At 53.5% G+C, this 26,024-nt stretch overlaps 3 protein-coding genes across 3 annotated transcripts; 2 read left to right on the top strand and 1 right to left on the bottom strand.

The window, feature by feature from the left end:
- Positions 1–493: 493 nt before the first annotated feature.
- On the top strand, positions 494–15,360 carry BESB_053840 (poly(ADP-ribose) polymerase catalytic domain-containing protein; the record flags this gene model as incomplete). The annotated part of the gene is made up of 29 exons (XM_029363819.1): positions 494–580; positions 1,041–1,179; positions 1,678–1,750; positions 2,091–2,226; positions 2,589–2,678; positions 2,936–3,100; positions 3,301–3,385; positions 3,862–3,877; positions 4,255–4,362; positions 5,060–5,104; positions 5,438–5,552; positions 5,879–6,001; positions 6,713–6,871; positions 7,282–7,378; positions 7,906–8,052; positions 8,556–8,634; positions 9,091–9,285; positions 9,518–9,579; positions 10,324–10,430; positions 11,083–11,138; positions 11,673–11,724; positions 12,101–12,184; positions 12,301–12,399; positions 12,616–12,801; positions 13,160–13,261; positions 13,658–13,796; positions 14,170–14,306; positions 14,872–14,940; positions 15,286–15,360. 29 exons carry the CDS (start codon positions 494–496, stop codon positions 15,358–15,360), a joined length of 3,027 nt encoding a protein of 1,008 aa, XP_029219742.1.
- Positions 15,361–17,781: 2,421 nt separating this feature from the next.
- BESB_053830 (small nuclear ribonucleoprotein) lies at positions 17,782–18,556 on the bottom strand (the record flags this gene model as incomplete). The annotated part of the gene is made up of 2 exons (XM_029363818.1): positions 17,782–18,048; positions 18,509–18,556. 2 exons carry the CDS (start codon positions 18,554–18,556, stop codon positions 17,782–17,784), a joined length of 315 nt encoding a protein of 104 aa, XP_029219741.1.
- A 3,405-nt stretch (positions 18,557–21,961) lies between these two features.
- Positions 21,962–25,769, top strand: BESB_053820 (uncharacterized protein; the record flags this gene model as incomplete). Its single annotated transcript, XM_029363817.1, has 8 exons — positions 21,962–22,040; positions 22,672–22,790; positions 22,988–23,155; positions 23,593–23,633; positions 24,166–24,234; positions 24,667–24,765; positions 25,068–25,202; positions 25,613–25,769. The coding sequence occupies 8 exons, from the start codon at positions 21,962–21,964 to the stop codon at positions 25,767–25,769; spliced, it is 867 nt and encodes a 288-aa protein (XP_029219740.1).
- Between the last annotated feature and the right edge of the window lie 255 nt (positions 25,770–26,024).

Genomic DNA, 26,024 nt, shown 5'->3' with positions numbered 1-26,024 from the left:
CGAACGCGAAATCCTCGTGGAGGTTCGTCGCACTGCACATGCGTCGTTGCAGGTGTGCGACCTTGGCATTCTGGTACGGTAGTAGGCCTACACGAACCTACGCGTCGTGTGGCTTCTCCTTCATCACCTCTTTCCTCCAGCGTTGATGCTTCTGTCACGCAAGCCTTGCGCTGCTCCTCTTGTGCCGTCGAATACTCTGTCGTGTCTTGGCTCCCTGCTTCAAAGATCTCGTCGCCCACGTCTTCGCTTTCTCCTCTGCATAGCTCAGCTGGAGTCGGTACAGCATACAGCCTACCTTTCAGGTTGAGGCCGTGCAGATCGGCTCGAGTCTGAGACTCCAAGCGGTAGAGGCGAGGGAGAAGACGCAGACAATAGGGCAGACGTGAGGCTAGGTCGCGCAGAAGCTTCCAGGAGAGGGAGAGGGCTTTGGCCTGACAGCGTTGGTCGGTAACGGGCGAAAAAGAATTGCAACTCCTGGCGCAGACTCGACACCATGGCGCCGAAAACGTCCAATGGACGGCCTCCGATCCCGAATCCATATGGCGTCGACTACTCTCCCACGGACCGCGCAACCTGCAAGGTAAAGTCTGCCTTGCTCTTTGAGCTGGCTTTAGAGTGCGCTCGTCGGCCTCTACACCTTCTTGGCGAACGAACCTTTTCTGCCTCCTCTTGCTGAGCAGCACTTCCTCTTGCTGTTTTCCCGAACGGCCGTGAGCCGGGGCTGTCACCGCACCGCTTTCAGTGCGTATATATATATATATATATTCCCGACTTCCAGATGACTTGGTATCGCTTTCAACCTACGCGGACCTATGCGGTTTCGTTCAGCGTCTCCTCACACACACACACACACACACACGTGCACAGAGGAGAGTCGTTGAGGCCTCTTTGCAACCGGCTGTCTTTGCTTCTGTCTCTTGACGCTTTTCTCCTCCTCCCAGTGCGCCTCCCGTCGACAGCGGATGCGTGGCTGCCCCTGATCTGTGCTTTTTCTTTTTCCGCTTGCACACGCACCCGACTGCCCTATTTTCCGCCTTTAGGTTTGCCTCGGCCGAATCGGCGAGGGGGCGATTCGCTTCCTCCGCAAAGTGTGGAGCCCGTGGCACGACGGCTTTGACGTTCAGAAGATTCATCTGCGATGTAGCTCAAACTATGAACCGACTCTCGCAGACCTCAAAGGTGAGAAAACCGCATTTCTAATCCTCCGCTTCGCTTTGCAGAGAGGATCTGAGTGTGACGGTAGTTACACTCAAATCCCCTCGACGTTCCCCAGCCTGTTGGCTGGCGTGGCGGCTTCCCATCGCGCACCGGGCGTGTGTGTCGGCAGTCTACACGAACGTGCAACGGCCTGCTTGACGCAGAGCCGCGCCAGTCTACCCTATACAGTAAAAGGAGAGGGGGGGGGGCGCACCAGAGCCTATCGCGGCTGAATAGGCCTTTAGTCGCGGCCAGTGAAGCCTGCCTGCGGAGACGTGCCTCCCACGTTGACCCGATGCCAATACTGTATCTACACATACACACACAATACATATATACATCATACGCGTGTATCACTTCCCGTGTGCGTCTGCGTGAGTGGAGTAGGTGCTGTATGCCTTGCCGCACGCTCACGTGCCGCGCCTCGCTAGAAACTCTTTCATGCAGATTGTGGGAACGGGTGTGGCCTTTGCTGTTCAGGCTGGCAAGCGCTGCGGTGGGATGACGTGCTCAAGGTCGCCGCGAAATTTGGAGGGAGAGTCAAGGAGAACCAGTGAGTAATGTGTCATCTCATGTGATCTCTGCGCCGCAGTGTGTCCTCTCTCCTCTGTGTTCACCTCCTCGACCTTTCACCGCTGTTGCTTTCGCCTCGCTGCGGCATCTTCCGCACTCAGACTCTCTCAAACCGCCTTCTTTATCTTCGCTTCTTTTCCTCCTAGGGTTTCCAAGCCCCACCGCTTTTGTCTTCTGCCTGAAAGAACTGTCTGAAGACAAACCCGGTTGCTGCACGCGAGTGTCAGGGGCGACGCGCGTTCAGCGCCTGGAAACGTGCCTCTTTCGTCCGCGCGTTCACCCGGCACGCCAGCCTCGATGAGCATGCAATTTATTTTCAGTTCGTTGGTGCAAGAGTACAAGCGCCGCTCCGAGGGTGTCTGGGCGTTCGTAGACATGTTGAAGGACCTTCCCAAGAAGCAGCTGCTCGCCATCTTGGACGCGAACGAGATTTTCTACAACGAAAAAAAGATCTCGGTACGCGCAACACACCGCAGTCGGACGGGGGACGCCTGCGTCCGCGGCGTCCCCAACTGTGCAGCGACACACCTGTTTCCTCTGTCTTGGCTCGCCTCCTGGAGTGGGCTCCATGAGTGGCTGCTGCGTGTTTCGCCGGTGTTCGTCTTTCTCAGGCGCACGGAAGTGTCTCCTTTCTCCTCGCGGGCCTGCACGCGCCGCGCTGGGTGGGCGGTGGACCTCTCTTCTCGGGTTTTTTCTCTCCTCGCGCGTGACTCGCCTTTGTCCTCTCCTTGACCCGCTCGTTTTCACTCTCGCCATCCGCTGGATGCACGGACTCTGTGTGCGTTTGTCTGGTACTGCGTTCTCTCTTCTGTGCGCAGACGCTCGAGGCCGCTCAGATCATCGCGGACGGAGCTCTCTTCGGCCTCTTGCCGCGTTGTCCGCTGTGCAGCACTCGCGCACTTCTTCAGGTGAGGCGCGAGAGCAAAGCCTCTGGGAGAAAGAGAACAAGCAAACTGGATGGCGACGTTGCTCCCGGCTAGGCGCGACGGCGCCTGGCTGTCGTTAGGCTCTGCCCGGTCGCGAGTCTCCCGCGGAGGCCTTTTGAGTCGTCGTAGATATCACAATCTTTGCGGCTTCGCGCGCAGCGCCATTTCCAGTCTGCCCGCGCCTATGCGTACGCCGCGGCCTGCCACGTCAGTCGGTGTTGTGTGGTGTTTTCCTCCAGGAGGGCCCCGAGATCCGTTGCCGTGGCTACATGCCCAACTCGGCGATGCGTTGCTCGTTCCGCTTCGGCCTCGCAGACCTTGTGAATCCCGAGAAGAAGCCGGACAACAGCGTAACGGGCGTGCAGGAGTCCGACCTGACGCGTACGGAGTTGTTCACGCTCCCCGTAAGTCTGTATTCGCCGCGTGAGGCAGCGCGGAGCGCGCCTGAGGGTGGCCGCTCGAGACGCTCACCGCCGCGAGCCAACTACTTGCGTGACTTCCCGGAGCGCATGGCCATGGGAGTGAATGAGCCATACCTGCGAGCTTTGGACACTTGCAAACTCTCCCCTGATGCGTGCCTGCGTTCATCTCTTCATCCGCGCAGCCCGAGGCGCAGCGCGTGCCTGTGCTCCGCCAGTGGAGGCCGCCGAAAGACATTCCTGGCGCACTCAAGCTCGGCAACCCCATCGGTAGGCCGCACAAAACTAGGCGGATTTGCCTGGCGTCAGCTCGGATGGAAAGTTTGTGTTGAAATCACTTTTCCATGAATTAAAGAAGGGTGTCCGCGGGGCTCTTCAGCCCGGCTTTCTGTCTGCGGTGGCTCCACTGACTGCGGGGAGGTCCCGGTCGTTCTGGTGCGCTCGACTGTAGAGGGGCTATTCCCTGCCTGCTTGTCGAGTGTGGAAACTCTGTTGTCACAACATCGGTATTCGCAGCTCGAACTTCAGGAACGCCGCAGGAGCAGACACACATATAAATATACATCTATCTAGTGACCTGTGTATCAATTCATCTATCTATCTATACGTTTATATGCCGATGCGTGTACAGTGATATATGCATGCGTACGGATAGTTGTCCAAGCGGGAAGTGGCGCGCCTTCTGTTCAAAGCATTTCACTCGCTCTAGCCTTCTCGTGTGTTTCGCTTCTGTGTCGCTCGTTTAGGGCAGCCTCCTAAGAAGTAAGTGTAAGTGCACCGGACAGCTCCGTCCCTGTCTCCTTGTTGCTCGCCGGGGGCGGACGGGGTTTTGAGGGCCGTTCGCTTCACTTGCGTTCGATTTTTCTATCTTCTCTCAGCTCGCGCGTCTGGGATATTCGCCGATGCTTCAGATTGTCACCGTTACCTTTCCCGGCTTCGGCGCGGACGCCGCGCTGAGGCGGTGCGTCCCTCGCGTCGTGGGAGAGCGCGAATTGGCGGACATGCAAGCAACACTTTTATGCCATCAGCCTTCCACCCTAAACCGCTTCGAGTCGTGTGTGTAGACAGTGCTTTCTCAGGCACGAGCTTTCAGAAAATCCCTTCTCTGTGATGTGAATGCCGGTCTTTGTCGGGAGCAGAGGCCAGGTGAAGTACGACAGCGAAGGCGAAGACGACAAGGAGATTCCGAAGAGGAAGGAGTTGACTGGCCTCAAATTTGCGTGCATCGGAACAACACATCCTCCACGGTAGGGCATGGGGACGTCTCGAGATAGACTGGAGCTCTGCCGACTCTCTGCTCACCACCTCTCTCTCATGCGTGTGAACCCTAGTCGTCTTCACGTTCGTCCCCTTCACCTTGCCATGCGTTTGCGTCGTTGTCTCTCTCTCGCAGCTGTGCGGATTTCTCATATTGCTGGCCTTCGTGCTTTTTGTCTTTGTCGCTTCTTCGGCCGCTGGCTTCCCTCTCGCCGTTGCTCTGGGGCTGCCAACACGCCGCAGCCGCGTGTTTTCGGTTTTCTTGGTTGCGCCTCGCCTTCACCCTCCCTGTCCCCGCTTCTGCGTCGATCAGTCTTTCTTGCGCCGGCCTCTGGCACGGCGGAACCATGTTTGTCACTGGTCTGGGTTACCGAGAGAGGCGTGCAGCCATTTTGACGCGAGGTGGATACCGCACTGGACTCAATACGACAGCTGAACATGGGGGTTTCCGGTTCGGCTCTGCGCACCTTCAAGCCGTCTCGGTCTCCCTCTCAACTTCGAGCTTTTTTGCTTGTTTTTGCGTCTAAAGCGGTTCCCGCGGTGGCGTCAACGGGTGCTGTGCGCCGTGGTTTTTATCTTCCGTCGGTCAATTCCTTATGCGATTCATATGCGTGTTCACCCGCCCCCGCGCCGGCGAGGCGACGAGGCAGGCGTTCTCGGCATGCATTCTCTCGCTGTTCGCTGCAGGCCCGCGCTGGCGAAGTTGATCGTCTCGCATGGCGGCGTTTTCAGGTGAGAGGCACTTCGGATGCATGCGCGTTTGGTGAATTTCTAGACAGATTCGCTGGCCGCGGGCTATCTCTCCTGTCGTGCATTCCTTCTTCTCTGACGCTCGCCCGCCTCTGCCTTGTCGTCTGCGTCTGGTAGGAGCAGAGCGCTTCGTATGTTTATGTTAAAGGCGCGAGTCTTGCTTCCTCTCAGGAGCGTCGTTGGCCCGGCGAGGCTCGGCACGCAGTGGTGACTGGGTCTCTCAGCTTCGTGTAGCCGGGCTTTCGCTGGGGTTTTCGGAATTTGGATGTGGGGGTTCAGCGCCGTTTATGGTAGGCTTTGCCTTCGTTTCCGCAGCGAAGGACTGGAGAGCGATACTGACATTCTCCTCGTGAGCGACGACTCCTGGGCTATCGCCAAAGACTCGCAGCGCTACCGAGATGCGCAGCTCGCAGGCGTGGCGATCATGCGGGTGAGAGAGGCACGGCTGTCCACATGAGTTGGGGGAGTCCTCTGCGTAAAGCCGAGTCACGGCGAAAAATAGGGAGAACGTGTTGTGTTTGAGTGAGGAAGGAGACATGTGCATGGGGACGAGTATGCGGGAGACACGCCGTAGCTGGTAGTCATCGCCGCGCGAGGTGCCATCCAGGAACACTCGAAAGGAAGCGTGAGCGACTGAGATCGCTGTGGCGGGCCTTTTGGAGTTCTGTTTGACTGGCGCGAAGGCCGCGCTTTCTGTTGTGATGCGATGTCGCTCCGAGTTCAGATTTGTTTTCTTTTCTTTTTCGCTTCCCCCAGTGCAGCTTCGTGACCGCGCTGGTCTCACGGAAGAGCGTCAAACCCAAGCTGAGTTTCGCCGATGTGAAGAAGGCGCTGCGGAAGACGGAGGACTTTGCTCAGGTTTCCGAGTCTCTGCCGAAAGTACGCGGCGCAGGCATATACATGTATCAATATATATGCACACATAAGTCAATATTTCATTTTGTGCGGGAGCAGGTTCGTTCCGCGTTCGTGTCTTCGCACACGACGTCAATCTATTAATGCCCGTGGTCTTTTGTCTGTGTGTGTCTTTTTTCTGCCGCATTGTCAGCCTCCGCTGCGCTCTGAAATCCGTGACTCGCAGTCCACCGTGTCGCCAAATTGTGTTTCAGAAGCACCCATGCAAACACGCTCTCACATGTAGATGAACATATGCATATATATGCATATATATTTGTATAAGCGTTTAAATACATATATATAGAGAGAGACTGGATAGCAGCGCACGCGTTTCCGCTCCTCGCCAGGCATGTGCGTGTTGTGGGGCCTGCTTGGCGTAACACATCGTGCAGCTACATCTTCGTCTGAGAGCAACGGCGGCAGCACGGGAAATATCTTCTCAGCTGACCTGCGCTCAAAGGTTGGGCGAACGCGGCAGTTCCATGCCCCCCAAGCTCACCCTCTCTCCTCCTCCATCCAGCATACCCCCCTACGGACATCTACATCCATATATATATATATATATATATAGTTTTGTATATGGGGCGTACGATCATGTACAGTTATATATTACTGTGTATTGGGGTATCAGCACTGGCGGGGTGCGGCGGGAGCGGGTTTCCGTTTTTCTTTCAGGGTCTCCTGCTTCGCCAGCGGAAGTTCGCCGCGTACTATTTGGTTGAAGGCGAGCTGATGCGCCCGTTCCCGCGTGTCGCGGAAGCCCTCCAGAAGCTCGAGGCGGCTCAGGCGCTCTCCACCGCCAAGGCGAGCGTCATGCGGCCAACAATTAAAGCCGGATCGGCTCTGTTGCGCGTACGCAGGCTTCTGTGCGGCTCGACTAAATCGAACGACTTTTTTTCGCGTGTGTAACGCGCCTCTCGAGTGCGGCACACGGAGACTCGGTGTGCTTGGAGTGATGCTCATACATAGGTAGACGTCTACACCTGTAGTTGCGTAGATCTATATCTATATGTGAATGTCTATATATTTATTTCAGTAGCTACAGGTCTATCTCTATAGACCTCTGGGTATCTATATGTCTATGTACTTCGATATATATATCTGTACTTCTGCACGCTGCTTTGCGTGGGCGATCGCTTTCAGTATATGCACATGTATCCATGTAGGTATTTTTGTGCATATTCGAGAGTGTGTGCGCAGGAACGTGTGCCTCAGTCTTGGCGTCTGTTTCGCGCTCGGCATGCGTTCCTTTTTTGCATCAGGTCGATCCCCTGTTCAGCCGCAAGGGCGGCAAGATCTACGTCGACAAGTTCCGCAACGCGTACAACGTCTCCACGCAGTTCACCGATATCTCTACAGGTATGCTAAGAGCGAAACCGCGTCGCATGCTCTCGTAGCGCCGCCCACCAAGTTCGGAATGCCTCGTGTCTCGTAAGACAGTAGGGCTAAACGAACCACGAGAAACGCCTGCGCGACGCGAAAACGCTCAAAGTGTGCGATGCTCGACGCCGCCTCGACGTCCACTTGCTGCGTCGGTCTGCCTGTTTGGGTATATATAAGCATACATGTATTTCTGATTATAGATGAGGATAGATAGGTAGCGATACAGATAAATATAGATACTCGTGCATGTGTACATAGGGGACTCGTGGGCGCCATGCTCTGCGGAGTTACTCGATGTCCACATATTGGTTTCCAGCAATTTTATGTGTGCATCTGCCTGCACGTACGCAATCATAGTCGTCAACAAAGATGGCAGAGTGGCGGAGACGGCGAGCGCGCGTCGGCTCGCTTGCCTCGCCCTTAAACGCGCCGCTGGCGGGTCGCGAGCGAGCTCCCCTGTCGCACGTCGCGGTAGAACGGGAGGTTTCTGTTTGCCCCCGCAGGTGTCAACAAATACTACAACCTCCAGCTCATTCAGACCAACTCCACGTATCACCTCTTCACCCGGTGGGGTCGCCTCGGTGCAGACGACAAAGTCACCAACGACTACCGCCAATACAGCCATGGGTCCAGTCTCAAAAGCGCCATAAGTAGGGGCACGCATGCGGCTCGCGTGCCTGCTGCCGCTCGCATGAACTTGTCGACGCGCTCGACACGCATATCTCTATATAAATATATATATATATATATATATTTATATATTATTTGTGAATGTGCGTATATATAAATGCTTTTTCTGAGGTGTTTGAAGTTTCGCGCCCGAGGTGCGGGTTAACGCGCATGTGACGGTCAGGCTGTCTAACATAGTCCGGTTCTTGCATCGCGCAGATCTGTGTACCAGGTGAAGCTTTCGCGTCTTCCATTGGCTTCTTCGAGCTGAGTTCAACCTATATGTCTGTTTCCATCGCCATATATATATATATACATCTATATGTATACATATGTAGACATCTACTTGCGAATGTACACAGATATCGTGTTACTCAGTTCTCTATCAACGGTGGCAAAGTGGAGCTTCAGCTTTTGTCTGCTTATTTCCTCCGTTTTCTGATTCCTTTGCCGGTGTTTGTTCTCTGCGGGGTTGGTTTCGCAGGCGCCTTTGAATCGAAGTTCTTCGGTCTGACGGGTTTCTCCTTCGCGGATAGATTCGACACGCCTCAGCAGCCTGGGAGGTACGGACGCGCCTGCGTAGGTGTAAATCCGTAAATTGGTGTTCGGTCTGTAGATCCGTGTATTTACGAAGAGGCATGTGTGTTTGAGAGCTACGCGGGTTTTTCCCTTTGGGCGAACGAAAACTTTGACTGTGTCGCCAGGTCGCACTGCTGGAGCCCGGCCTACATGCATGTGGATGCCTGCATGCCTAGATCTCTGCGTTTTTGTATCTCTCTGCACGCACTTGCGGAACGATCAATAAATTGGTATATCTCCACGCGTTGATCTATGTATATCTCTATATCGTATTGCCCACGTAGGTAGACATCGTCGCGGCGGGAAGCCGACGCTGGAGTCTCAGACAGATCGAACGCTAGTCGTTCGGGTCCGCTGCTTTTACGAGATACGACAGGATTCGTCGCTTTCTTTCGCCTTCCTTAATTAAACAATGGTTTTTGGCTTTTCCATGTCCTCAGATACGCTGTGGTCGAGCTGGAAGGCTATGCTCACGACGAGCCCGAGCAGGGCGCGCAGAAGCCCGGCGAAAGGGAGACGAAAGTTAAGACCGAAGTCGCGCATGCCGAGGCGGGAAAAAGAGTGAAGGAGGACACCAGCGACGGCGAGCGCAAGAAAAAGAAGACGAAAACCGAGGAAGGCGCGAGCAATATCAAGTGAGCTCAACTCTGGTGCTGGGGCGCCGGTCTGGCTGATAGTTGGTTTCTTGTCTGATGCAGGCGCCCTGAATCATTTGCGCGAGGTTTGTCTCCAATACGGTGGGCCGTGGTCAGCCTGCATCCGCCTCTCACTCACTGATCGCGCTGCAGATGTCGCAGACTGTCCGTTTGTCTCCTTTACTGCTTTAATTCTTCCTTTTCGAGCTTTCGTGTCCCTTGCACATTCCAGAGTGGAGACGGAGAGCACTCTCGCGCCCGCGGTGCAGCAGTTCATTAAACTCATCTTCGATCGTAAGTTACCCTGACAGACGCTTGCTCGCGAGGCGCGTTCCACATTAAGGCGAAGGCGAGAGGCTCACGTGCAGCATATTTAGAGCAGTGCGCGCCTGTATGTATGTATATATATGTATTCTATTTTTTCTGCATTTGTTCGTGCTATTTTCTAATTTTTCTCGTCGGGTTCACGCGGTGATTCCGCGGAGACCGTCCGAGCCTTGCCCTCGCGGTGCGTACCTGACTGTCGCGCTTGCGGACGCCTCCCGCTGAAAGCTGTCGATCCTCCGAGTGGCACCTTGCTCGCCTTGCTCCTTCACCGTTCCCCGCGCCTTCGAATCGCCCCGTTTCCATCGCCTGTGTCGTCTGCAGCCATCCCCACATACAGTCATATATCCTTGTATGTATAAGTATATATATGCATAGTGTACAAGTATGTGTAGTCCGTATTTGTATATATATGAATATGTATTATGTAGTGCGTGTTTACGTGTGTTTGGTGGCGTGGCCGTTCATTCCGCAAGTTGCCAGTCTGGCAGACAGCGAAGCTGACGAGATACAGCGATGGCTTTGCATAAGGATGGGCTAGACGAGGTTTAGCGTCTTTCAGTGCCTCACTCGAACCCGAGCGGCATCGCCTGTCGCTTTCTGAGCACCCGAGTGGCACGAAGGACAGTGGCGGTCTGGCTGACGTCTGTTGTCTTGCTCCATTGCACACAGCGTTGAGTGTTGGGTTTTTCCGATGTGTGGTTTTGCGCACAGGCGACATGGCCGCGAGAGCTCTGACTGAGCAGCACCTGAACTTGCAGAGAATGCCTATCGAGAGTATCTCGAAGCGACAGCTGAGCGAAGGATACGCAGTCCTCCAGGTAGGCATTTCTTCCACTTTGTCGAAGTCGCCTTCGCGTCTCCTGTGTTGCCTGGCGGACCGCTGACCGCTCATTTGCGCGCAGGGGCCGCTCAATGCGTTGTTCCTATCTCCTCTTTTGATTCCTTCAGTGGACAAGCGAAGCAAGCGCTTCAGCTGCGTAGTGTGAAGTTTGCCTGGCGATGGTGTCTGCCTGAGGCCGTTTTCTCTTGCCTGCCTAAACCCTGAACTGGTGCTTCTACGACATCTGTCCCTCTTCTCTTCATTCTCTCTTCGTCCGTATGCACACGTGTGCAGACCTTCTTCCTTTCTCTGTTTGCTCCGTGTTTCGCCTCTTTCGTTCTTGCTCTTCAGTACCAAGCTCTTAGACAAGGAATGCATGTATAACGCTGTTGAGTTGTCTTCCTGTCTGTTTATCTTGTCGTCTGGCTCTCTCGCTTCAGCTCCCGTACCCTTTCTCCTTGTTTCGCGTGGTTTGTTAGCTTCCTTTCTCTGTGAGCAACGTGCTTGATTCCGCGTGTTCTCTCTGTCTTTTCGTCGCAAGGTTGCTCCGTTGAGTCTGTTTCCTCTTTCTCCTCTTCCTTTGTGCGCGTTGTGTCTTCTTTGTTGACCGGCGGTCAGTGCTATTTGCTTTTTCGCCCTTTCGTCCTCAGGAACTCCAAGCTCTCCTTCAAGAGTCTGGCGAGCAGCGAGCGACGCAGCGCGTGGCGTAAGTCGGAATGAAAAGAACAGCTTTCAAGAATTGCAACAGATGAGTGCCTTACTGGTAGTACAGCTCACACCGGCGAGAGCTCGCTGATGGGGGTGTAAGCGAGCTCTCTGTTCTGAAGCAAATGCTGGTCAAAAAGTGGCTATCAATCGCACCTGAGGAGCGCCTTCGACTTTGGTGGATGGGCGTCCATCAGAAAGATCCCTCGATTGACGCGCGAGGGGACTCTGTCGCCGTGTTGTAGTGGATGTCCCCACACCCCAGAAGGTTGCGGATTTCTCCACAAAAATATATGTAAAAGAAGTCAAGTGCGATTCGAGGGCAGTTCTCAGGTCCGCGCTTACTGCCTCCGTCACCTGAACGTCTAATTTCCGTCCTGGCGGGGATCGGCTGATCGCGCGGTCGCGGAATCTCCTCTGCGAAAGGTCTCGATACAGGACTCCATTTCGATGTGCTGGGATGCAAATGCGCAGACGGGAAACGGAATCCACGCATGCTGCTTCTGTGCTCTTTCGGTTGTTTCTTTTTCTGCAGCGTCAAGCTCGCCGACGCCACCAACCGGTTCTACAATAAAATTCCGCACGTTGTAGGTTGCGCGAGAGCTAGAAGGCTCCCGACGCCCAGACTCGCGGCAGGAACTCGATTTTGGGATGGAGAGCATTAGGCTATTATCTGGGTTTTCAGGTTGTGTCTGGGAATATGCATGCGCGCCTACACATTTAGCAGCGTGCGGTCAAGTCCTCGGTAGGTGCATCGTTGCTTTCCGCATGAGATACCAACTGGATATATATATATATATATGCATATCTTCATATATTTATTTGTTTATGTGCGCATCATGTAGATGCGTCCTCTTGAGGAGTCCGTCCGCGCTTGCATCGTCTTCTTCCGTGCGAGCGTCGCGGTTTTTTCTCAGGAAAAACCCTATTTTGTCTTCCGTTTTTCTTCGTTTCTGATTTTAGTTCGCCCGCAACGCCGTCCCGCCAGTGATCGACTCCCTGGCCAAGCTGCGGACCAAGGTGGAGGTGATGGAGCAGCTCCTCGACGTAAGTCTCATTCCGATATCTTTGTTTTCGTGTTTTGTCGCCTCGTAGCGCTGTGCACGCTAGGCGCCGCCTATGCATCCTCGTTTCCTTCTTCGTTTACGTTTTTTATTGCTCAGGTCTCGGTGGCGAACTCGCTGCTGGATGGTGCGATGAAGAACGCCAAGGACAAACACCCGGTCGATGCGCAGTACGAGCAGCTTAAGTGCCAGCTCGAGGTAGGTGCAGCGTGAAGGCGAAAGAGGCGAAAATTCCGACCCAGACAGAAATGCAGAGGCCCGCGTACACTCGCCTCTCCGCTCGCGTGTGGGGAGGCGCGGTCGACTGCGTCACTTGAGATCAGCTGTCGCGCGGTCTCTCTTTTTGCGGTTTCGGCTGCTGCGCGTCCGCGCCCCGGCTGAGACGTCGCCCTCCGGCTGTCTGCGTTTCCTCAGCCTGTTGAGCGCGCGAGCGAAGAGTGGAAGCTGGTTGAGACGATGCTCCAGCGCACGCATGCGCCCACACACAACACGTGGACGCTGGTGCTCGAGCAGCTCTTCAAGTGCGAGCGCAAGAACGAAAAGGAAAGGTTCAACAAATCTGTCGACAACCGCATGCTCCTGTGGCACGGGTCCAGATTGGTAAGCGAAAAGAAGAAACCACTGCATGCGAGGCGAGCGAATCAGCGACACGGTGTGCGGGCGTGGGCGCCGTCGCCGCTGAAGGCTCTCCGCGGGAGTCACGAACTCCATGATAGAAAATGTCTGTGAATTGCGTACGTGCGTGTATCCAACCGGTCTGCGCGTAGTGGTAGACTTTATGTGTGCCGACTATGTATATGCCAGTATGAAGCGTGGCTGCTCTATATACATAAATATATATATATATATATACATATGTGTGTACATATATATAATAACGCATGTGCATGCGTGCATGTTTGCATTTACATAGGTACATATTGTAGTGCGACACTGGTGCGTTTGAACTTTTTTCCAGACGAACTGGGCGAGCATTTTGTCTCAAGGTCTGAAGGTCGCGCCTCCGGAGGCGCCTTCGTCGGGCTTCATGTTTGACAAGGGTGTTTACTTTGCAGACTTGGTGAGGGAGACTCGAATCGCAGCTCGCGGATCCCCCGCCCCGAAGCTCTCGTCGTCCGGGAACGCGCAGTGTTCGCCTTCAGGCTCTGCTGCATAGACAGGTTCTGATTGTCATCGTGAGGCTGGAGCCTCCTGCAGGCATATGTTATTTATATATATATATATATATATGTGTGAAGGTATATGTATGTATATCTTTATGAATGCTTGCATATATGTGATATGCATATGTATATTCGGATGTTTCTCCCTCGTTGTCCAGCTCCAGCGGCTGCGGCCGCATTCCTTGGAAGCCCTGTATTTCCTTGAACATCCATTCGCGTGCGCTTATATATATGATCTATATTATAATTATATGTGTTAATAGCGACGAAGTCTCCTGGCTGCGTGTTTGCAGGCTAGCAAGTCGTCGCAGTACTGTTTTGCGACGTCAAAGAATCCGGAGGGCATTTTGCTGCTATGCGAAGTCGGGCTCGGCAAACCGTATGTCCGGCTCGAAGCGGACTCCGAGGCCGCGAAGCGCTGCGAAGAAAAAGGTAAACTTTTGGCGGGATTCGGAGACGCAAGGTCCGGAAGCACGGCCCCCCACGCATGCTCGTGCTTCCCGGCACTGGCGGCTGTGCCGCACACGCATAAAAAAGTCGAATTCCCCAGCTCACTCCGGCCGCAGCTCGAAGGCACCGTGGCCATCGAAGCGTCGCTGTGCTTCTCTCCGGATTCCTTTCTTTCTGAAGTCGTTGCACAACCGCGTGCGCGCGGCGTGTGTGTCGCGCGTGCTTGTCTGGAGAGCCAGCAAAGGCGGGTGTCAGACGCGTCGGCGCCCGCAGTGTCGCATGCTCGCCAGACAGCTGTCTCTGGGCATGCGCTCGCTCGCCGTTATGCTTTTGTCGGCGCCTCGCTGTCGTTCAGGCTGCCATAGCTTGTGGGCAGTTGGAAAATCCGCGCCAGACGCTAAGGATGACATCACGGTCGATTCTGCAATCGATGACTCGAAGGTCAAGGCGCGCACGGGTCGCTGCTCGTCGAACAAGAAGGCTGTCGATGAAGTGAGTCCCTCGCTGCGTTTGACTCCGAATGTAGGGCAAGTCGCGTGGCTGCGGCGGGTTGCTTACGGTCTCTCTCACGAAACGAAAAGCGCAGCAGGCTTTGCCTCCGTATTGTCGAAGCGGCTCGCCCCGAATCCGGCGCGCCAATTCAGAATCAGACACTCCCACACGCCTCCACTCGCACAACTATGTATATTAATATTTAGGTATATATTTTTGCAGCTTTGTATATGAATACATATATCTGTGAGTCTGTTATTTATAGTGTTACGTTTACGCAGGTATCTACATCCTTATGTCTCTCGCGGCAGCGGGGTGTCTGATGACGGTCTTCTCCGTCGCATCCTACTGTGTGCGTCACATTCGTACCAGCGCTTTGTAGTCGCTGGCATCGTCTCATAAGTGGACTGATGTCCAGAGATGTTCACAGATATATATATATATATATATATATATATATATATATATATATATCTATGCGAGTGCGGTCGGATTCCTGGTTCGGGTTGAGTCCAAGTCTTCACCTGTCGCGCTGCATCTTCTTTTCTTGCTTGATAATGCTCAGGCGAAGAAGGACGCGTCTGCAGGGGCTGACACTGCGTTGCTCTACAACGAATACGTCGTTTACAACCCGGTACGCACCTGCGGTCCTAAGCTCCTACCGCACGCGAGGCAACTAGGTGTCTTCTACGCGCCCGTCACTCGTTGTTGTTTCTCGCTCTGCGCATAAGCGTATATGTGAATATGCATCTTTTTCTTTCTGCCTCTGTGGCGACGACGCGCCCGACTGTCTTCGCCTAGGTGCGCAGCAAACTGCGGCGAGAGGCCGCTCGGGTCTTCGCCTCCGAATGCATGCGGTTGCTATGGATCCTGTAGAGAGTGGCGACGCCGTCGCAGTGGATGCGTCCATTCGAATGATTTTGTATTGGCTCAGTCTGTGCCTATGTCGAGGTGTTTTCCGTCCTTTGCCTGTCTGCAGAATCAAATTTTCATGCGCTACGTGCTGCGCGTGAAATTCGAATTCGCTTCGTTTGACCTCGACGACGAACTCTAGAGAGCGGATTCGCCTGCAGGTTGCAGAGACGGAGAGGGCGAGACAAGTAGTGCCGCCTACAAGTTAAATCCTGAGGAGGAAGGGAAGCCTCGCGACAAATGCAAAGAGAGAGTAGGGCAGCGGAACGAGATAAGGAGATCGGGAGGGCTTCAGCGGACAGGCAAATCCCGATCAGTGAAAAGGGCGCGGCTCATGTGAAGGGTATCCAGAAGGGTGCCCCGACGATATGAAACACGATAGTCACCAGGTGGGCGCTGCTGGCGAGCAACAACTGAGCTTTCAGGCACGGTTTTTTTTAGTGTCCCACCTGTAAAGGGTCACACACTCTGAGATGTAGAGAAAGAAAACCGACGCGGCAGGAGCGGAAGTGTACAAAAAAAGCTGGGGTAGAATCTGATTTGTTACTAACTCGATCAGTGCTGCCAATGTCAAGGTTGGGCATGAACAGAAGGCACGAAAGATGCTCGAGAGAGCCTGAGATGGGATGCAGTGAGGCAAAGATTAACATAAGGGAGTTCAGGCCGCGACCATGAGTTGCTCAATCGCAGCAGTGTATGATTAAAACGGGAGGCGAAGTGGAAGTCACGTCTTTTGTGGGGACTCTCTGAAGGGAGTCTGTGTGTCGATGCAAGCACCTCATGTGTCTGGCGCAGATCTCGATAGTCTTGGCGTATGTGTTTGTTTTTTCTGTGTTGTTGAACACCTGAAGTTTCAGACGTTCGGATCTACGTCGTGTCAGTGGGAGTCTTAATGACTTTTTTTCTTTCCGATCCGTGGGTCTCAACGGACGCGGAATGGCCTTAAACGTATACAACACAAAATGCGATACGTCGCCGCATTTTCATTTTCGGTAACCCGTTTTGTCTTCATCATCTCTCCGTTTTTTTGCCGCGTACTACCGTAAAGCTGCTTCCCGAGTTTTTTCCGTTTTTCTGGCGGTTGTTTGTGTCGAATACCAGGCATTTAACACAATTCTATCTCTGCTGTTTTCCAACGTACACGCGCCTTTCTCCAGCACCGCTGCACCCCTGGCGCCTCGGCACCGACTCCCGGGTGTTTTCGGGGCGCTGGAAGGAATGGAAAATGAGGTCGTAGAAAGGTCACGACCTTCTGTCTCGCAAAATACCTCCGCAGGCAACTGGGCTTGCGCAGATACAGCAGTATATATATATATATATATAAATATATGCATGTATATGTGTGTGCTTGTATACTCTGGATTATGAGTTGGTATATATAACCAGAGAGAGTCCTACGCAGTACAGACTGATGCCCCATGGCACACTACGTTGTTTTCCCCGCGAAGCATTAGCCTCCTATTTTTGACAGTAACCCGCCAGCTTGTTGAGAAAGCGCTGCTTATAACATCTCCTTCTACGCAAAAGGCCGTGCGTGGAGGTGCACTGGCTTCTCTCTCTTTTGTGTGATTCGGAGGACAACACACACTAACGAAATGTGCTTCAGTTGAGGATCAGGCCTGGCTCTGTGTGTCTATGGTGTGGTCCGCTTCGCACTGTATTCACACAAGCAGATTATATATTTTTTGTTTATCTCATTTATATATATAGCATAGGCATACGCATACGCCTGGGACGCGGTGTAATACAACCAACAGCTTGGCGGTAGCGGCTCTATCTCTCCAGTGAGGGAAGGCCACGTGGTCGGCCTCCGTTATTTCTTTTTTCAGGGTGTCCAGTTTTTTTTCGGTTTTTCGGGTCAGCCAAGAGGAGCAGATGTTAGAGAGCAAGTTCTTGCCACGAACTCCGCGCGCGACGAGACACAAAGATCCGAGGCCTCGTGCGCAACACCTGCCCTCTAGTAAACCGCCGGCGTCATTGAATTGCGCAGAAAAAGAATGCGGAACGAAGGACAAGGAGAGAATACAGGAGAGGCGAAGACAGAGCAGCAGAAAGCGGCAAAACAAAGTACAGGGAACAGAAATTCCTTCTCTTGACACAAGAGAAAGAAAAAGGCGAACAAGGTTGACGCGCGCTTACACTCCTCAGCTACGCACATACGTGCTGAGGCACAGTGTAACATAAATAAATATATATATGTGCGAAAAGGGCATCGAGAGCGAGAAGCCCACCGGCGAAAAAAGAAGGGGGCGCACAGCAGAGGACAGAAACCAATCCAAGTGGAACCTGCATCCGATCGGCTGCCGTTTCTCCCTCTGCTAAAAAGCGCGTCTTTTTGCAGCCTGCTCAACAGCCCCCTCCACAGGAGTGCGACACGAGTTCCTACAACCATATATTTACATGCGTTGCAGCTGCTCCTGCAAAGCGCAGCACGCATGTGTATAGGACGAAGAATCGAGCGCCGTGCGGCGCTTGCCCACAAAGCGTTTTACACCTGCGTCACCCGCAGAGTATCACGCTTCGGGGCAGCCGCTTCTCTCCCTCCCAGTCTGTGTCCGGGTGCTTATTTTGGGTTTCTGAGGATGAGGATGACCGCATCGCCGCGCAAGAAGAGCTTCGAGATGAAGCGATCTTTGTTCACAGTGCGGACCTTCTTCTTGCCGCCGCCCTTGGAAGTCTCAGTCCACATCTCTCTCACATCTGTCAACACCAAGTTGCAGTGGCGATCAAACGCCTTCACGCGGCCCAAAACTTTGCGGTTGTTCCTGCAGTTGATCAAGACCTGTGAGTTATCTTTCACCGACGCGGCCAGCACCGAAAGCGGACCCTCCTGCGGACAAGACGCGAAACATAGACCGCTATTGGGGCCGGCGAGAACACAGCACTCAAAACTCACAACGAATTCGTGAAAGGACCACGACTAGCGAGCGACGCAGCAATGCCTTTTCAAAAAAGACGGAGATCGGGGTCAGCGCACAAAAAATACGAAGAGAAACGAGACAGTGGAGAAAACCTTGTCGGTAGAACCCCGTAAGCGAATCAGGTGAGCACGAGTTGAATGAACACTGTTACTGACAGGAGGAAAAAATGCAACATAGGACGAAACCGGAACGCAGTCTGGAGAGACGAAAGAAAGGAACCATTGTCAGTTCTCAGAATTAAATGACCCGGAAGAGGAACGAAGAACGAAACGGATAGCTTATCGTGTAGAACAGATGGGCTGATATGTTCCTGCACTTCATCCCGCAGACCAAATGCCCGATTTCGGGGTGCACGTACACCACACTTACAGGCGGGTGGTCTCTGTTGGGGTTCAGCGCGACAATCTTTTCATCCATGGTGGCGATGGAAAATCCTACGACAGAAAGTCAGGGCGCGTGTCTTCCTGAGCAGAAAAAAGAGAGGAGATAAAAGACAGCAAAATGAAAAGCTGGTCCTCAATCACAAACAAAACCAGTTTGCCATTGCTTTGACCGTACACGCGCAGTCCCTGAAGTCTCATTACACAGGTATATGCGAACTGTAATACGCAACCGCATCGAGGCGTACTCGAGCGCCCCCCTCACAGAAATACGGGTGGAAAGGCGGTAGCATCAATTTACAGAAATCTGGTCAACACAAGGAACTGCATGTGCGGTCAGATATCGAGGTTGAGCACAAAGGGTTCAGAGTCGTAGCGTGCACTGCTTGAATAGTACTCTTCCCCCGAAATGACGCCTGCATTACGGCTGAACACCCAGACCTCACTAGATGGAAGCATGCATCAAAACATTCTGAAGAGACAAAAAGGTGCATGATGAAAACTCATTACGGAACTGCAGCGGTGCGATATCGGTGTCGGGCATCCCGGCGCCCCCGATCGTTGAGAGAGTATCGGGCGCTTCCCCCACAAAAAAAAAGAAAAGCAGCTTTTTTCCATAGCAGTCAGTCAAACACAATGGAGATGAAACAGGTCTGGTAGAAGAAGCTGGTGGGGAGGCCTTATTTTCCCTGTACGATTTTCGCAGGGACTCGGTGGCACCCACACCGGCCCGCCGCTGTCAACACACGGAGAAAAACTAGCCAAAAAGATGGAGAACTCCCCTTTTCAGAAAAGCAAGGGCAGAAGAAGAAAAAAGGCGAGGCGACCTCCGCAAACCACGCGTAAAATGTTGAACACACCAGAAGAGGCGCCTCTTGTGATCACAGGGTCCGACCAGGCCTGGCGGCTCGCACGACAGAAAACGAAGAAATACCAGATCGCTGCGAACATAGAAGGTACCCGACCATCGCAGGGAAACGTATGTCTTCTACAACCACCGACGCTGAAAACAAACAACAGCCTGCGAGCGCTCTACTATTGCTGGCGTGTATCCGAGATGTGCGAAAGCTCCACTTACGGTGCACAACGGCGGCCTGCAGGATATCCGGTTCGGAGTCGGTAAGGAAGTGTAGAAAAAGAGGGGCCACGAGGAAGTCGTTTTGTCAGGGAAGTAGGCAGAAAAAGGGGGTTGCAGGAAATCCGGGAACTGAGTTTCGGAAGAGGAAACGACGCTGCATGCGCGAGAGAAAGGACGAACGACTCCAGGGGCACAGCCTCGCTGGTGCCTCTTTCGCAGCAGGTCGCCGTCCCACGAACGAATCGAGAACTCCGGCAAAAAAAACGAGCCATGTAGCGCGGCATCCCACAGTGGGCACGTATGATTGAATTATTTCCCTTTCTTCTGCGGGCACATAGTTAGAGTGGAACTTGTCATTTTGACGTACCTTGCCGACCGCATGCGCACCGGTGCCTAGGGTGTGGGCCGCCAGTAGCTTATGTGGAACTTGGCGACGAGGGAGGAAGATAATGGACCGTTCTGGGAAAGCACTGGAAAAATAGCATCTGCTGAGCGTTGAGAGGTGCTTCTGTCATTGTAAAGACGGCCACTTTGCGCAGCGACAAGTAAATGGCTGTGTTTCACCTCGGCCACATAGCTTGCTGCTGAAGGCCTCACACGACGTGCTGAGGCTGGAACGGCGCCCTGTGGTATCTAGTGGCCAGGAAGGTCGCTTCATTTGTCCAATAGTCTGTGTTGCCGGTACAGTGAGCATGAGCCAGCGGCCAGTTATGAGTCAACGCGAATATAAATAAGGCAGGCGTACGCTCATGTTTCCAAATTTGAGCCTTGTTAGGGGCACGGACAAAACGGCAGATCAACCACTAGAGGAATAACCCTCCATTCGGGCGGGGCTAAGTGCATACTCAGGAAACCAGCAATTCTTGTGGACAGCGTATCGTGGTGCCGACTACCGCTTCGAGGCGGCGCTCGTCCAGTGGTTACACTGGCGCGCAGTGTCGCAGAACATAAGCAAATGAGGCAGTTGTCACGCGACAGCACCATCCCAAGAACTCGAGGGGCGGACGGTGCTGAACGAAGCGTGGTGTCCAGAGCTATGCGGCGGGTTTAACGCCAAAGGCCCGGCGCCAAATAGCGTCTGACAGTTACGATTGGGCAGGGCATGTTCGAGTACGAATAGGCATTCGTAGGTAGGGGCAGAAAGGGTGTCTACACTGAGTCGTGGATGACTTAGCATGCTGACTATCAGTCAGTTGAAGCTTTGTAAGACGTGGTCCATTACATATTCCGGCAACAAGGTGCCGTAGGCTGCGGGTTTTGCTCATATATCATGGTCAGGAACGTATGACGCGACAGTCCGAGAAGCAATTGAACGAAAGGGGAAGTAATATATTTCACCGAAACATGTTCGGATCCAGAAGAAGCGGGCACTGCCATTGAGCTTTGTGAAGCTCTCGCGTTGTTTTTGGCGTCGTTCAGCGAGTGAAAGCGCCGGGCGAAAAGTTTGCCAATGTACGCTGTCTACTGACGAGTCAGCACAAACCCCGAACCGGTGTCCGCGAGGGCAATGGAAACCCACCGCGCCATGGCTGATATTCTGTTCGACGCTGCCTAACGGGCTGGACTGGATCAGAGAGCAGTCTCGCACGTTAACAGCGGCATGTGAAGCCTGGATCCATATTCTGGTCGGTAAATAGTCGCAGGTGACTTTGCTGGTTGCCATTCCCTATAAATGTGTCATGTGTCGGATAGAGCTTCCGGGAGGAGACGAGGACGCCATAGTAACCATAGCAAACTATAGCGTTGCGTATCCAAATACGACCTGTAGTATTGGTTCTGAAATTTCAAGCTCGCGTCGTCCAAGGCGAGTGGCGGATATATTTACAATCTACCACGGCCTCATTACCGTGCTGTACAGCTCTTCTATGCGGAAACGTGCTGAGAAATGAAAACAGGGCCCGCACTCTCCTGCGGGGCGCCCTCCGAGAACACGTACCGAAAACCGACCATCCATACGGCCTCACGCTCCCCTCCGATCCCGCAGTAAGTACCAGTGAAGTTATGCAGAACGAATGATGTTTGTGTCATACTTTCCTCAGGACTGACTTGCGTTTGCCCTTCGCGACGCTGCATGCAATGCCACCAACGCGTTTGCATCTGCGTAAGCCCAGCCCCAATCTGCTTGTAGTTGCCGGACAGAGGGCACTGCAAGGCTTGATACGAATCGACGGAGGAATTCGGGACAAGCGACGTTGGCCCCAGCCGCTTCTCTGAGGCATGAGCACGGCGTTGTCAAGCGACCAGGAAAGCGCGTCTTGCCCCAGCCATACGGTAAAACCAGAAGACCGACCAAGGCCGCCGCCCAACTTGAGCGAGACATGAACACTTATTCTTGAGTTGCTCCTTATCAGCTATGAGCACGCCATGGATAAACACAACCTCACAAATCTGGACGTGGAGTGCCTGAACGCTCTGAAGGTTCTTTTGAAGCCGCGGTACCTCTGTAAGTGGTGGACGATCTGATGCTGGTACTGCAGATGTGCTTCTCATGCAGACAGCACACGGCCTCCCTTCAATGTACTCTGGCATTCGGTGTCTGCCTCTGTCACGACGGACCAGTTCGGGGTAGTCTGGGCCAGGTTGAGAAGGCTCACGAGCCAGGAGCTATGACGAATGATGTGTAAAGCACTGCAGCTGCACCCGTGCAACGGTCGTGCTGTGGGCGGGGTTTACCTCATATGGCATGTTCTCCTTCACTGTCGCCCAAGATGGTCGGTTTGCTCTAGCGTTAGCTTTCGGTTGGACTCCCCTTCGCAGACACGTCTCCGCGCAGGACTAGTTTATTCTGTTGACCGCGACAATGCACGCTTTTCGAGGCCATACAGAGGGACGGTCAGAGATGTGGCATCTGGCAGAGTGGGCAAATGCCCTCCAAAGAGATGTATCGCAAACACTCCGTCTTGCGTGCTGTCTTACTCCAGTTTCTCCCACAATGCTGCATAAAGTCTCATCACACGCCGTAAGAGTCGCCTATTTCTTTCGTGCATCGACCTGCCGGCTGGTTTCGTACCACGATTTGTTTGTCTGCCTCACGCCAAGGCCCGCTCAACCTGTGCATCATGTGCGCATCACAGACCTAATTGAACCATGGCTCATGAACGCAAAACAGGAGCAGAAAAAGGCACTGATCATGGCAGCCGACTACGTTGAAGGCAAGACCTGGGCGACGCTCTTGCCTGCAGTCCAGAAGGACGTAAGCATTCGGACCGGAGTGTGGTCCTTGATCGGTTCGCACAAATAGCAGGATTTAAGTGCGGCGCGACACAAGCCGCTATCCTAGTTTCTACCAGCACAGAGAAGCACGCACTTCCACTCCAAACACCACGAACAACCTTAAACTTTCCTGTCCAATGCTCAAAGACTCAGAATCCCTGATTGCTGCTCCTGCAGCGCTACGGGCTCAGAAGGCCTACTGCAACTCGCTTTCGCAGTTTGGACCAAGCACAGTACGCAGCGGAATGGCCTAACACGCTGAAGCGCGAGGGAACGAACAACCGAGCCCGCCACACATCCGAAATTGCGGAATGCCATAGTTTGAACCGCCACCCAGTCAAGCAAGTAAGCGAGTCCAGCTGGTCCTCGCCTCACGCGGTCTGTCAGTGTGGTGAAGAGATGTTGTCCATTCGTTCTAAATGTGCACAGCCGCAGAACGTGCCACAGCCCTTCGGCAGAGTCCTAAAGGGTATGCTATTGTCACCTCTCCACGTTGCTGGTATCTGGTGATTTTGGTCCGTGCGTAGATCAACAGATACCTCATACATGAACAGAAAACATTGGTATGCCACCCGTGCGCGAAACAGGAGAATGCTTTGGACAGCGACATTCGATTCGGTAGTAGAGCAGTTATATGCTCGTTTGAGGAGTTGTCATCTCAGAGGTACCGCGCAAATGTGCACATCAAGCCTAACACCATGCGCTCGACAAGATATTCAGTGCTTTCGGAGACAAAAATCATGCATTCACGCGGACACGACACGTGTGCATCTGCCTTACAGGAGGCGTACGCCTTTCTCCTTCACCCTGTAGCAGCGGCAAAGTAAGCGACTATAGGTCCCAGATAAATGAGCCCGGTTACATATATGGGTACAGTCCAACTGACAAGGCAGGCACCACCCCGCATTACGCAAACCAATGCAGCGGCTGAAATGGTTCAAGAAACGACATCCTTGGCTCTGTAGAAAAGCTCGACACTGCTGCGTGGACATTCACTACATGTCTCACGGTAATTGAGCTTTCAGACTGACACACCGCAAAGAGTTATTGGAACAGCAGGCATCATCTCCCGCAGTAGCCCTCCGCATTCACATGTGGATCATACAACAGTCTCTTGGCCTGTGCCGTGGACTGCAAGGACAACGATTCACCCACGTGCTAGACACACTCACACTCGCATCCTGTAGGTGTTGTTACGGTACAAAAGAATCGATACTCCAAAGAATAACTCCTCGTCAAACGCCGAGCATGGCAGGGGTTCCGTGAATTTTGCAATGAAGGCACAGGCAGGTATCAGGAGGGGAAAACTCTGAACACAGGAGTGCGGACGCAAAGATCTCGGTTCTGCGGATTAGGATTGAAGATTGGCAAGTGACTGAGGGAACAGAAGAGAACAAAGCGACGCTGGCAGCGGCTCTCAGAAGGTCAGACTCGTCAGTTGGCTGTCTTCACATGCTTCTTTCCATAACTCGTTGCGCAGACGAAAATCCGCTGATTCCACCAAGTGCGGGCTGATGGCCTACTACGCAGCGCTTCAGCTGACAGTCCCACGATGTCCTGAGGCGCTCCCGCTTAGTTCTTTCGAAAGGAATCAGCCAGGAAAACCGGAACCAGCAGTTTGTGACCTCTGTGGAGGCTTGGTGACAAGCCGCCATGCTGCTACGAGGTTCAAGCACGACATAGAAAACTGGAGGGGGTGAAGGCATAGCCCATCGAACAAGCCACGCTCGCATTTCCTCGCTGGCATTCCGTTCTAGATGAGCCAGCGCAAGCCGCTCCTCGGCTGAAACAGCAGTTGCTGACGCAAATTGCGCAAAAAAAAATGCCGTCGCGCGTCCTGTTTTCCGTGTCTGTAGCCTGAAGTTCCTCCAGGAGAAGCTTCCAGGTTACGACGACAAATCTATCCCTTCCGGAGTCCAACCTAACGACCGCCTGTATCTGGAGTCTTATTGCAGGTAAGACATGACCTACTGCAACAAGCGCGCTTTACGCGTGAAATGCGCTGTGGCAGAAACCCCGCATCAAACGAATGAAAACAAAGTAGCAATACATTGTCTGAAAACCTTTGTGGACTGCTGCATGCCGATAGCCTTCTCGCAGTTGCTGAGAAGCGTTCTGGCCTCTAGGGAGTGCATCGTGTGTGACCCACTGTGTGACACGCGTTTGACATGAGGGGTATCAGTTTTAGTTGTCTCTGTAAACACGAGTTGTTCAACGTCTTTCATTTCTGACCACACACACGCATGCGCGTCTGCAGGCGCATTCGAGCGGAACCTGCCTGCGGCGAGCTGGGAGTATTTTCTCAAGGCGAGAAGCGCAAACAACCGCAGCAGGCTGTCGCTCATACCACGCCGCATGCGCACTACCTGGAAAGCCATCTGTACCTGCCTTTGTAGGTGGAAGCTGCAACTCTCCTCACAAGACGGTTACAATCTCTGAGCCAACTCTGCAGCTCCGTATGAAACTATCCGCCGCTGCTGCAGACATGAATACGAATGTCGCGTTAGTCCTCTCAACAGGAGAGCTCTTGAAGAACAGTGCAACGACTCCCCCTTCTTTGTACTCGTTTCCCCCTTGGCGGGCTGCGATACCGACTCGCCTTCGCCTGTTTGAGGGCGCCTTCGAAATGAATCCAGGCTATAGCCGCATGTGCCGCCGCCGTCCTACGCATACGCATGGTGTTTTATGTGATATTGTTGAAGCTTCCTGACCCGAGGCTTGTCTTGTGCATACCGCGAACAGTCAACGCAACTCAAATTTGGGCCCAGAGAGTCGTCTCCCATTTCTGTGTGCGGTGCTCAGTACAACGGGCGACTACACGACCACGAACCAGCGGATGATGGAGCCTCCGCCGCCAGGCTTGGGTGTGATCTACTCTTCGGAAGACGACGGGACAGAAGCAATCAAGAAGAACCTCATCAGTCCAATCATACTCTCAGAGAAACTCGCCCTACAGTGAGAAAAGACGGCGTCTGCTCGCCGATCTGTCGCTGCAACGATCGCCACCGCAGACTCACAGCATCGCATGCGCCCTCACACAGCGGGGAGCACATCCACTGCCGAATGCGTATCTGCCGCAGCGATTTCACCTCTGTGTCATAACGTTTCTGAGATCGCAGACGAGCTTTATCTTGAACTGCCTTCGCATGCAAGACTGGACCCGTGAGACGCTACCGCTCGATGGACTCCACTCTTCTCCTACATCTCAGAGGGG

The sequence above is a fragment of the Besnoitia besnoiti genome, chromosome IV (genome assembly GCF_002563875.1).
Source record: "Besnoitia besnoiti strain Bb-Ger1 chromosome IV, whole genome shotgun sequence".
NCBI classification, from domain to species: Eukaryota; Apicomplexa; class Conoidasida; order Eucoccidiorida; family Sarcocystidae; genus Besnoitia; species Besnoitia besnoiti.
Note: the sequence above shows the minus strand (reverse complement) of the source record. Positions and strands in the feature narration are given on the sequence as shown.